General features: G+C 40.7%; 1 protein-coding gene across 5 annotated transcripts in view; it reads right to left on the bottom strand.

Annotated features, from left to right (window-relative positions):
- Positions 1-13588, bottom strand: part of brd4 (bromodomain containing 4) — a 35226-nt gene that overhangs the window by 20694 nt on the left and 944 nt on the right. For 3 of the 5 annotated variants that reach the window (XM_077555612.1, XM_077555613.1, XM_077555611.1), the window contains exons 1-3: positions 9403-10045; positions 1569-1971; positions 35-172 (exon numbers count right to left, since the gene is read on the bottom strand). In XM_077555612.1, coding sequence (XP_077411738.1) covers positions 35-172; positions 1569-1971; positions 9403-9500 — 639 coding nt within the window. In that variant the 5' untranslated portion in view covers positions 9501-10045. Of the gene's footprint in view, positions 1-34; positions 173-1568; positions 1972-9402; positions 10046-13588 lie in introns of those variants that run through there. The other 2 variants (XM_077555615.1, XM_077555614.1) reach the window with 1 other exon arrangement.

Consider the following 13588-nt stretch of genomic DNA (forward strand, 5'->3'; position numbering starts at 1 on the left):
CTTCACCCAATTACCAACAGCGCTACTGCAATACCTTATTGTACATGTAGCAGTTGGTAAACATCTTGTTGAAGTCTTGGATACATTCTTGGGCATTCCAGTAGTAGCTGTTTTCAAGCCTTTTCTTGATTGTTCCCATGTCCATAGGATGTTTTATTATTTTGTAGTAGTCCTGTAAAAAGGATCCAGCTGCTCAGAAATCTAGTAGAGCAAATTCTTTCAATCTATCAATTATGTCACCAAGCCAGGCTATGCAAAGCAAATGACACATCCATGATTAATCATGTAAGGACCTTATGACTTCATCACTGCAGAAAATTCGTTAAAAGTGTTTTTAGTAAGGCTGAAGTGATGAGTAAGTTAATTAAAGATGAAAGATTTTCACATTTACAACATTTACCTGCTAGTTCATGCAGCAGAGGCTCCACATTTAAAGTGACAGTAATCTAATCAGAGTATTTTAAATGTGAAGTCACCCCCCCAACATCAGACTGATAGTTATGGTGCCTCCATAATGAGCGCACAATAATCCTCTGCTATTCACGAGATAGGCCGTACTTGATGTCGCTAGTTACATTAGCAGTAGGCCTTACATTACTCTGAAATGTAAAATAGCTTAGAGGTGTGCACATGCACACGCACGTTGGACAAAGACTGTCTCTAGCTTCCACTAACAACCCAATCTTGTCTCTCAGTGGAGATCATCATTTCAACATATTTCCTTGACACCAATTACCGCACTACTTTCCAATTAGATTTGACGTAAGGCATTTCAGAACGAGGACAACTCGTGCTTTTTTTCCCGCTAAGAGTTAGGGATAGATTCCACATTTAAAAAAAAGTATGTATGTAAATTTGTGAATGGTGAACCAGGAATATGTAAACGATTACTAGGGATGCACAGAAATGAAAATGGTTGGCTGAAACCAAAAATGAAAAATGCTTGGCCGAAAACCGAAACAGCATACACAGCGTCCTGTACAGGTCTGCCGCCACCCGGAGATAGCGGTAAGTGTTTCCGTGTTTAAAACTGTTGATAGCAATAGTGCTAGCATTAGCTAAAGTATTTAGCGCGGCCACCGGGATGCTGGTGAAAAAGTGGAAGCGTTCGAGGGGCTCTTATATTTTTAAAAAAAAGGGAAAAAAAGGAAGGCGCTGCGGGAGAAAGAGTGGCTCACCTGTACTGTAGTACACGGCAGTTCTGTCATTTTTCGACCCACTTAAATGTTGCACACCCAGCGACAACTCTCTCCTCCGGTGTGCGCAATGGCCCCCGGGAGCTGCTGCGACCGGCCGGTACAAACTCACACAGTGAAAAGCCAGCGAGAAGAAAAGGCGGACAACTCACCCCGCGTTTGCTTTTTAATTCAAACAGACGCTTGCTTGCAGCGTTTTTTTGCTTGCGCCACTGCAACCTATTTTGGCCGTATTCTTTCGGCTTTAATTTTATTTTGGCTGAAAAATTTCGTTGGCCGAATATTCGGTGCATCACTAACGATTACTCTATATTTTATTTGCATTTAGCATTATTAAGACCCAGTCTGAATTGAAAAATAAAAAAGACTTACGGGCAGATTGAGTTTGACTGAATCCACTGGTGAATGGAAGGGCCAGGCGAACTGGTGCTTCCACAGGCCCTTCACCACCACCTTGAGCAGGTACTGCAGCTGATTGGTCTGGCGCTTGGGCCTGTCAAGATTGATGTATTCCGGGGGCAGGGGGTTGCCAACTGTCTGGGGCTGCCCCTGGCTGCCGCTGCCACTGCTGCTGCTGCTGCTGCTGCCCGACATCTGCGCTGCATCCAGGCCGTCCCCCATTCTGACAGGGTTGGGCATGGGCTCGGGCCCCGCTGCAGGGGCTGGAGCGAGGGCAGGGGGAGCGGTGTTGGCAGTGCACCAGTTCAATCTTGGCCCCGGCACAGACTCCACTGACAGAGCACCACTGATCCCATTGCACTCCTCGCTGGACTCTCTAGGGGTGGAGAAAAAAAGCCAGATGTTCATTTTCAACACTTAGCGGCATTTCAGTTTATGTTGACATTAACACAGCCGGCAGCAACTGTAATTAACTAACCTATAGTAGAGAAGAACACTTACAGTATTTTCACTGCATAAAGCGTACAAGAGTCCCTGCTCACATTCAATCACATTCTTGATGAGTCACTTAATGGGAACAAGGAACCAGTTTGTGCAAACACATGATCAGCGCCTTGGGCCTCGTCAGGGCATTCAAACACACAGCGGAGAATCTGACTGGGGTCACACATGATAACCAATACGTAACACGTACTGCACGTCTGAACTGGTACTGGGTAAATTTTTTTTTTTTAAAAAAAGCGACTTTCATGATTTTAATACTGTAAAAACAATCTTTACAATGTATTTTAGGTTCACTTAAGATAAATGTTTCAGAAAATGTTATTTTGAAAAACAAACACATTGTGATGTATTACTTTTAGAACACTGTATACATGTATGTATGTAGCAATGTAGTGTTTATCTTACTTCCACAGATAATAACAGTAATTATGATTGTAGACCAAAAAAGTGACTCACCAGACCTATTAAGCTTAGATTTACACTATGTGGTTCAAGTGACACCAACTGCTTTTTGGGATAAGCTGAAGAAAGACCGCATATAGCCTACTGTGTCACACAGACTAACCAAACAACATACCAGCAGTAAATCAAAAACAGTAAACGCCTAGGAGGTGCAAATTGCAAAAGCCATTAAACAGGAAAATGGTTAACTGCAGCCAGTTGGAGCTATGGGCCTCACATGCATTTCAACACATGAAGAGAAGAGTCATTCCAGGTCAAACGTTACATTATGTAATGCGTTTGTGGTTGTCACTTTTGTTTCTGTAGTCTGCGTGAATATAAATGTAAGACCAGTCATATATATGGAATATGGGTCGTTGTATGTAAGCAGGTGTAAACAGGGGGAGTTGTGCTCTCAAGAGCAATTGTTGTTTCTTTGTACAGCGGCAACTGTGATTGCCAACTATCAACGGGGAAAACATTATATGAATTCTGTGAGCTCTCATACCTTACGTAAGCAGTGAACAAACCACTAAATCCAATGCATCCTTGTGGGATACGGTTAATGTGGTGGCGAGTGTGCAAACAACGTCTGCAGGACAGAGGGCAAAGGGCAAGGTGAGCAATGCTCTGCACCCTACTAGATTACAAATCCAGTCGTCCCTCAGCGAGTTTGCCCCTAGTTTTTTAAATGTGTTTGAAGTTTTCTTGGGGACAGTAGACCCCTCAAGATGGTGGAAAACAGGTTACAGTGGTAGAGATACGAGTTTAATTCACTGTGCGACAACAACACTGATACCTCAAAACACTAAAAATCTCATCATATCACCTTTCTAATGGAATTTGCCATTCATCTGTTCCAGCCACTATTCATATTCAAATATCCGTTGTTGTAATACCATGATGTCATTGATGCTATTTGTTAGCCCATTAATGACATTTTGCATTGTTTGTTAGTATAAAGCTAAACTGACTAAACAAGAGCAAAGCTATGAAGTTGGTTGTTTTAAATTAGGAAAACCTCCACAAGGACAAAGTAAAAAAAAAAAAAAAAAACTGTAGCCACAACATTTTATGTCAATACCAGTTGCTCTAGGAGTCTAGGTGTCAAACCCTTATCATACAAATAAATATTGCCAGATGGTACTCAACTGCTCATTAACATCAGCAACAAGCGTGCTCGCTCACTGTGACAGTCTTTCACAATGAAAAGTGTAAACAAATGTGCAGAACGCATTCATCAGCAATAAATGTGGGAGCATGAACTTACACCTCCTGCAGGGTTACCAGCATCTGGTCAAGCTCAACTCGGAAAATGGCTCACAATACTTTCCATACTGGCACACTTCACGGACAGTCTATTTATATGTGTGTATCGGATAGTATTGCTGTCTGGTGCAATTTAATACTAAGCTCGGGTTCTAGTCATTAAGTCTGTGATGTTCATATTCTTGTTGTTGTGCAAGTTATAACATGATAACACACGTTTTGTAAATACACTAGCTAGCAGTGGGCCAGCATGCTTCAGAGGAGTCTCTAATCGGCCAGCAGCTGAGCTGAAAAGTTTGGAAACTGTTAGCGGTGGGAATACCCGTGGCAGTGAGCAAAATGTATCTGTGCACCATTGGGAAAGATTCAAAAAAAATGTTCCTGTTACACCATGTTTGAGTGTTCATGATTGTTTTAGCTTGAAATTGCAGGTGTCATGTTTGCACGTGTGAAACTGCAAGCACATTCAGAAATGAAGTGGGGGTTGCCCATATATTTAGTTTGACACACTTTTACTGATGACTCGTGAAAAAAAGTTGTTGGAAGATCCATGGTTAGAACTGCAGATTTAATTTGCTCTGAAGCCTCTGTTAGTTTTCCATGAAAAGCCACACGTCATGAGGAAATGTTGGCCTTTTATTGGCACTTAACATCCCATATAATTTAAACAAAATACAGTAGACTGTAAACAGTGATTACTAAGACAAACTTACAAACTACTACCACCAGGCGGTAAAGTCGCCCTTTACACATGAATGCACTGAGGCTTTTGCTTTGCTTACAAATTAATGTCAAGAAACACCAAATCTTGGCCTACGGACAAGTAAATCTTGGCCAAGTCGTCACACTCACTGCGGAGTAAGAGTCTAAGTGGTGAATTCACGTCAAACATTCCTGAAATATCTCTAACAGGAAAATATTATTAATGAAAAAATAATATGCAAAAAGACACTAAACCATTTATATGAAAACATTGGTACAGATATTAAACGATCAAATTTGTGACTGAAGATGAACCTTGAAGTGACTTTCATAATGAAGTGGAGTGACATCATATACTAATCAGTGCAGTTTTTCGGTTTTGCAATTAATTTTGCATTAACGCTGTGTGTGTGTTGATCTGGCTCTGCGTATTAAAAAATGTGAAGTAAAGATACATTATGCAACTGTCATGAAATGTGAATTCCTCTATTCTAGTGATAGACCAATGTTTTTTTACGATACCCATTATTAGTAGTCAAGAAGGCCGATAACAAATATTTCAAGCCGATATTCCTTTGCAGTAAGAGAAAATATTAGCGTAAAGAAAAAAAAAGTTTGTCTTTTAATTTTAAACATATAAAGAATTGACAGATGCATTCACGGCTCAGTGAGCTACCAGCTTTATCAACCTTCAGATTTGTAAAAAGGCCTATGCCGATATTTGTCAAAAGGCCAAATACCAGGACCAATAATCGTCTCGGCCAATAATTGGTCTATCCCTACACCATGCAGGAGTTAGGCATGATAAATTCCCCAGTCAATAAGGGGTTAAGTTATTCCTTTTCTTGAAAAATCTGTCAAAATGCTCCAAAACAGCTGGCAACATGGGGAACTCCTGGCGGTAAATGAGTTAATAACTTGAAATTAATGCGCAACTGAGGATAAGTGGCTCAGAAAATGGATGAATGGGTGGATGGGCATAATTCAGTATATCAGTAAGAGTGAAATTTGTTCACTGCAAAATGCGGTCTTTGGTGACAAGCAAAATAAAGAGACAATTTTCAGAGAATTTTTTTTTTCTTTATACACAAAATGAACTGAAAACGTACCAAGAAAAAAATATTGAGGTAAAGACTGTAGTCACCGTATCGTGGGTTACATGTGCTATTGTGGTTGCACTCTTTAACCAATACTATGCATGAGTGTAAAGTCATCTCAGTGACCTGCTGGTCCGAAACAGGAATAGTGTTGGCATGTGAGACTAATCAAGTGTGCACAAGCACTTAAGTGAGGGCAATCAAAAAGTCCACTTCATGCCTCTTGCATGTCCTACATTGCCCCTAAGCTCTGGAAGACCAGCTGACCTTTGACCTGGACATACATCACTGCAGACTGCTGTGGAATGTTGAAAAGAGCGGAAGAGGCTTTAGTTCCTGGGGTGAAAGCGGGGGGGGGGGGGGGGGGTTGGACATCTCACACCAGGAAATGTGCTCTTGTGTTTAGCCTCACAGCAAGTGTAGAAGAAAGAACATCATAGCAAGATGTCGCCGACATCTCCCATGAAAGTCTCGTTGAATCATTCATGTACGGGGGAGGAGGGTCAGGCTCAGGTAAGGATGTCAGACGGCAATCTCCCTATTAAGTGTCAGAATAGTGTTAAGTCTAAAAGTCAATGGTTAAATAATTAATAGCACCCAGGCTAGGCGCACCATCCCTGCTGATTCACAAAGCCCCTTTCCTACAACTGACATCAAGCATTAACACTTCCAACTTATTTACTGATTAATGCTGATAAAGCGGATTACTACTGATCTCAGTAAAACATATGAACTTTGAACGTTGTAGTGTGACTGGGTTTTGTGCTTATCAAGTATTAGGAAGTATGGAAGTATGACATTGCCAGTAAAGTTGAAATTTTATACCTATTCCGCCTGAATGTTTCTGTTCTGTATAAAAGTCACTGATATGAATGGGTGGTGGAAACCGTAATGACGTGGAATATTTTGCCTTCTGAGGCCGCATCAAAGCCATAACTGAGGTGGGATGACAGGACCTAAAGCTCAACTCTGCCCTATTTTCTTGAAAATGTTTGTTGTGGCCTACAAATACTTTATACATCACAACAGACATGGGCTAACGTAAGCAATATAGCAACTTTGCTGGTTTCTGTATAAAAAAAACTAAGTGGATAACTGCAACTGTTCGTTTGCATTTAAACTCAGTTTGTATAAAATACGTCATTGTGAGATTACAGTACCTCGGCCATAGACATCTATGATCCCAGCACCTTCATACTGGTCGTTGGAGACATCAATTTTGTTCCTCTCTCTCTTACCAACAGCTTTACACATGTGTAGCATTAAACTTAACACTGCCTGTAAGCGAGACGCCAATGTAGCTTGTTTATGTTTGAATCAGAAAAGAACATTTAATTTGATTTCTTATGATTGTATTACTATTATTTAAATTATTGTATTTTAGGTTATATGAACAGCACTTTATTACAGCTACTGTTATACATTATTAACATTTTTAATTCTTTATTTCATATATTAACCATGTTGAAATGTTTTATAGATGTGTAGAGTAGGTGAAATAGTGTTGAACTCAGTATAATTTGACCTTAACCTTGTTTTTGTCTAAAAATTCCTTCTCAGTGTTTTGCGCACACACATTCTGTTCGTGAGAACAGATTTTGCCACACATATACCCTGAGAGCACCATCACTCATGGCCACTCTAAATCCAGTTCAATTTGTTTGTGAGATATTGTTTTGGGAAAAAAGTACGAAAAGTACCCTGAGAGTATATTTTGTCTAAAAAGATGAACACAGCTGCGGACTGTGTACGAAAATAATATTATGTAACATATTGTGTGAGAACCAATCTGTTTTACTTATTCATGATGGGAGGAGGAATAGGTGTTCTCTTACTAATTTGGATTCTTTAAAAGCTGTATTCCGCAAAAGAGGGGGCACACACGCACCCTGGAATTCCACCTTTTACGTGATGTTCAGTGTTGTGTGACCGGAGATTCTCTGTAATAAATCATCTTAGCAAGGAGTTTTTCTCACAAGAAGTCTATCTTCAATTTTTTGGAACACGCAAAAGAGGACAAATAATTAGCCTCTATCACTACTAGGGATGTAACGATACGTCGAAAATCGATATAATATCAATGTAAACTGCTTAAAATATTCATCAATGTAAAAAAAATAATAATAATCGATTTGCAACGCCACGTTAACTGTCAAAAAGACTGGGGGGAACTAAAGATTAGTTCCTTTTTGTGCGTTTCTGTGTCTCTCCTTAAGAGGTAACATTCATTATTTTTGTGACTCTACCTGCTGTAATTAAAAAGCATTCAAGATATTTCAGTCTCCTGATTTTGTGACCAGAGTCAATGGTCCATACTGCTGACTTGAGTAAGCATAAATCCTATATAACTATGTGGACAACACTACATAAACCACAGCCGCTCTCTCGTGTCTTTGCTGTAAACAAACTGCACATGCACATTGCGTAAATTTATTATCTTTTTTTGTGTGGTAAAGTTACCAAAATTAACTGTAACAAGGACAAAATGCAGATGTTAAAATAAAAAAAAATATTTTGGTTATAAAATGAGTCATTCATTTTGTAAAAAGAAAAAAAAGAAAAAGATCAAATAAAAATGGGCAACTAAAAATTGAAAATCGAATCGGGGCTTGAGTGAATCGTTACATCTCTAACAGCTGCGGTTGTTGTTAAAGTTCTCTAGAAATAAAGATGAGTTGAGTTCTGTTATGGCTCCAAAGCGGCAATTTAGCAAGATCTGTGTGGGAAAGAGGCTGATGTTTAGATGAAAACAAATGGAGGCTCTACATCATTCCATAACTAGGTCAATGAGCGGAATACAGGTGAGGTCATAATGGGACTTGGATTAGCGATGATGAGTGATTAATCATCTGACCGTTGATGAAGTGGATGCAACAATGCAATTAGCATTGCCATTTGTGACTCTCTCTCTTGACTACAGACTGCAAATAGTTAGAAATAGTGCAAAATCTCAGTGTAAACACCATTTGCATTTGGAAGGTTTTATACCACCGGTACCAGTACCACTGACTGTCCTTCCCTTTTGAGGAATGTAACATTTGCTCCCACCCAAGAATTACAGCTGCTTCTCCACCGGACAACTTCATGTGTTTTTTGTAATCAAATGACAGCCACCTCTTTGCACCACAAAAGAGGTTTCCTCAACAGACAGCCACCATAAAAACAAAGACCAGAAAGCTTTGCTAAAAGCTCAAAATGGTTCAGCGCACAAGACCAGAACTGGATGATGTCCAAAGATCCAAAGCTGTCCAAAGTAAAGAGTTCCTCTCATGGTTATAAGCGTCTGTATGAGTCACTGCATTGTGTGACTCAAATAGACTAACCATGACTCAAGATAGACACCAAAAGAAAAATGAAGGCTCTTTCACGCTTAACTTCCAGCTGGTTGTGATATGCAAGCCAAACTTCCATGAATCACACACAACCCCCTTCTTTCTCCGTAGTGCCCCTTCCCCCTACCCCCCACCCCTCTCACCAGGAGGTAGGCTCATGGCTTCTGGCAAAAATGTGGATAACAATACTGTCCTCAATATGAGACTGTAACAAACAACTAGGGGAAAAAGTGTCAAAAAAGGCCACATGACAGTCCCAAGAGCTAGAACTCCAGGCTGTTTCCAATGTTGCCTTGTCCTCAGCATATCAACACGCATGGCATGGAACTGATTTATTATTATGTAAGTTTCATTAAAAAAATTAAAGCAAATGGATGCATGAATGGAAAAACACACACACATTGGCTGTGCTGTTAAAAAAAAAAAAATCTTAGGAAGAAGTTTCACATTCAACACAATTACCTTTTCACAGAGACTGAATGTGCAATCTTTTCGAGAAGGGCATCCAGTTTTTGGAAGTCCAGCAAATCGTTGGACTTGGCATGCATCTTGTAATCCATTTATATAAACTCCATGACAAGGAAACAAGCCACAATCCCAAAAGAAGGGTTAAAACCGATTAGGAAAGTTTCTGTTTTTCCTTTTCTGTCATCCAGAACACAGATTTAAGTCCGAGGCTCTGGTGTGTGTGCTAAAATCCCACAAAACATGATGAGTAAATCCATTGCGTAGTCCAAGTGGAGTTTTGGGTGGGGGTGGCTGTTCCAGGAAAAAATAGCCCGGGAGACGGGAAGAGCTGGTTCAGGAGCAAAGGAGAGGCCACGGAAGCCTGCAGCCGGCAAGCTGTGTTAGCTGTGTGAACCGGTCTTCTCCCGACCCCATCCCCCTCTCAGTAGTACAACGGCCCAGTTGCCAAAGGCTCTCCGCTCCATTGTGTCCTCTTCAAGGCCTCCACAACTTAAATGAAAAACAGCAGTGAGCGAGCCGTACGCAAGGCCGCCCTTGCGAGGACCCCACAGAGACTCCAAGAGGAGGACTTTTATTCTGCTCGCTCGCCCTCTCTCTCTGCGTCTCTGGCGCAGCAGAGCAGCGTGCAGTTTCTCAACAGGAAAAATGGCTCTGCTGCTTCCTCATTCACCAGAGCCTCAGCCCACAAACACACACCCCTCCCTTCCTCTGGCTGCCATACGTGCTTGTTCATTCCACCCCTCCCCTGTTTCCCCATCAATTGCTTGAGGTTCTTGCTCCCTTGCTCGCTCGCTCGCTGCCCTCTCTCTCCTACCCCTACACCTTTAACACCCCACCCTTTCCTGTCTTTGCCGCTGTCCGCTTCGTCATGCTCCACCCCAACTCACGTTTTTCTTTGGGTGACTTTTGGATTCCCAAACTACTTAAAGGATACCCATACTTCAGTCACAATAAGAAATGTGGAAAGAAAGATCATCAACGTTGCGGCCAACCCTCTATTGTGAGAGATGTGTGTACGTGACAAGTCAGGTATTTAAACACAATCACAATTAGGATCAGAACATAGTGGAAGGCGGAACTGACACCAGTGTAACTTAGTGTGAAAGAGAAAGAGGGCAGGAATTTAAGAAAATGATGGTTGAATCGTGTATACTTTGCAGAGAAATGCAGAGGTTGAAAAAGTATCAAGAACAAAGGGTTGAGGTGATAAATTGCAGAGAGAACGCATGTCAATCTCAACGCTATGAATTGGCACCAGAAGAATACCTTTTTCTAGAACGCAATTTCTTGTTTGTTGTGCAACAATAACAAACAATGTTAAGTGTGGAACAACTGTGAGCATCAACCCCTAGATCGTTCGTATTTTTACACAACATAAGCACGGAATGTCGCTAAATGATGTCCAAGATTCACAACAATTTCATATTCAATATAGAAGATGTATATACAAAACAAGACTCTAATAAGAAAAAAATATTCAATGACAACAAGTCATTGTGTTATGTCATTGTCAAACATCCAGTGAGCACTGCAAATAACCAGTGAGAGCTTGACGACTTCTGATTACACGTTTGAGCAACGGACGTGTCGTGGTCCATATAACTGGCAATACCCATTCAATATTCCATTTGGAATAGTCATCACTGGGCACTGTTAACTAAATAGTGATTGCGATCCACAATGTGTCACATTACCAATGTTGACAACATAGCAGCTGCCACAACAGCAAAGCTCCAACATAAAGCTATGCAAAGAAACCCAAACCTGACAGCCATGTAACAGTAAGGGAGGGTGGGGTGGAAAGGGTTTCATGTAGTGGAGTGGACCAAGTGGGGGTTGGGTAAGAGACAGATGAAACAGCGCCGGAGATGAGAATGAGCCAGGAAGTGTAAGAGCGCCTCCATTAATCATAGGACTATTGAGGAAGTCAAACCTACGGGGAATTCTGGCTTTATGAAAGACAAAATATGACCATGGTTTTACATGCCATTTCTCAGTCAATTGTAATGAAGTTTGTCCAACAGCTAGTCGCCTCACCACAGATGCACTGGCTGTGCGTTTCTTTTATCTAAAGCAGACACAACAAGGAACTATGAGGTATGGCTTGTGGAAGCTAGTCGGTTGGGGATCCTGGTGCCACAGTTTGGATGGCGTCGACGCAAGTAGCTCATCATCACAGTGCATGGGAAATCCTCACCCAAAGACAGTATCCTCCGTAGTTTATCACCAACCTATGCTAACACAGTATTGGAGTCGTAGAGTCAGAATTTGTATGAATAGTTCTAGACACAAGGTGGTAAGTCGAGTAGGCGCAGTGTAACATGGTAATGGGAGCAGGGCTTGATATGTGTTCAGTGCTTGATTTTAGTTAGAATGTGGTCATGCACAAATGTCCTATTTAAAGCCGAATCAATCTAAAAAGCTGTTTAACTCATTCACTGCCTTTGACAAGTATAATTATCTTTTCTTTTTTTTTTCAACAAGGCTAGATGTGGGAGAATCTAATTATGCTTAACTGCAAATGCCAAACTTGGAAACAACTTTACTGTGATGCACAACCTCCAGTAGATGACATCATTGCCCCATTTTATGCAAAATAAACACAGTCCACAGACTCCATGGGCGTAATGGTTGCATTTTGTGCAACCTACATTTTTCTACTGTCGATTATAAAAGAACGGGACAAGGCAGAAAGGAGAGAGTCTATTCTGTCATTTGGCCGATTCAGTTTATATATAATTATTGAACATAATATCGTGTGGGTGTGGGTATTGTAAAATTTTAAAATGTTCTATAATGTCTGGCAGTGGTTCATATCAAACCACAAAAGCTTTACAAGAAGGTTGCAACATTTCTTTACACTCTCATATAAACCCTGTAATGGATTTGCTTGGCCTGCTCATTTGTTCCCATACCGAACTGTCCGTTTCATCTAGAGGTCATTCATAATTAGGCCAAAAATGTTTCCATGGCAACTGGAGAGCAGAACCAAAAACAGCATCATAACAGACAGGTGGGAAAAAAAACATTAGGCTAAGAAAAGTGCATTTGCATAAGCACAAAAAAATATCAGAGCCATGGGCATTCAATTTCTTGTTTACCACAATGAAAATCCTTTCTCTGTCCCCTTAAATTGCCAACGCTGACTGCGTTGCTGCCTGTTGCATGCAAACAACCCAAATGGCATGCTCGTCCATTGAGCCATGTCACAAGGTGCCCATCGATGCCCATTCATTCATTTTCTATAGCCCTTGTCCTCACGAGGACATGAAATATTAATGAAATTAAAAAATATATACATATCGTATTTACAGATGCTAATTATTGTGTTTGTGAAGGGTCTTTGTCAAGATTTTTCATTGATTTTGGAATTACACATTCTCAAATATATAATGGAAACTGGAAAGTTATCTATAATTTTATTTCTGTCCCTTTTGCTATGAACGTGTATTTCTTCGTCACTAGTGACAATAAATGAGTGGGTTTTTTGACCTTATTTTTAATGTCTTGGCTGTGAAAGTCAAGCATCTACGCATAGACTGGCAACTACATTTGTGCCCTGTTGCTATCATAAAAAATTGTGGGCTTCCTTTCATAAAGGTTGGTCAGAAGTAACCGTTGCTAAAGGTGGCATACATGCGCCTTTCCTAAGCATTTGTAGGATTGGAATGCTCCTATCCTCCAAATACTTCTCGCTCGGATAGGAAAGGACATTTCCTAGGGCAAAAAACGAGAATCCGAAGAGGTCCCTGGTGTGACTCTTGTTGTCTCGTCAGTTTGTGTGAATTTAGTTCCTTGTTTTATAATTTGAGAACCCTTGTTTGTTTTTGTTCTTTTGGAAATTAAATTCATTTGATCTTTTTGAGTTCTTCCTGCATCAGGGTCCCCTGCGAAATGTGACATATGACTTATGTCTCGTCATTTACCGGATAGCCACAAACTGTTATAGAATTCTTGCACCTTAAAAACCCTGGGTCAAATTAAAGCAAAAAGTCTTCAGTTAGAAAACCTCTTGGCCATTTCTTATCCAAATGCCGTGTTGTTTAGAACCAAACTAACGATTGTGTCTGTGACCTAATATTGATAGGCCTGACTGGGCCATCACATTGCACTTTGCGTGTCACACTATCGACCATTGACAAAGTACAGTCCGTGTGTGTTATAAATCAGAATTCCTGTT

The sequence above is a fragment of the Vanacampus margaritifer genome, chromosome 2 (assembly GCF_051991255.1).
Source record: "Vanacampus margaritifer isolate UIUO_Vmar chromosome 2, RoL_Vmar_1.0, whole genome shotgun sequence".
NCBI classification, from domain to species: Eukaryota; Metazoa; Chordata; class Actinopteri; order Syngnathiformes; family Syngnathidae; genus Vanacampus; species Vanacampus margaritifer.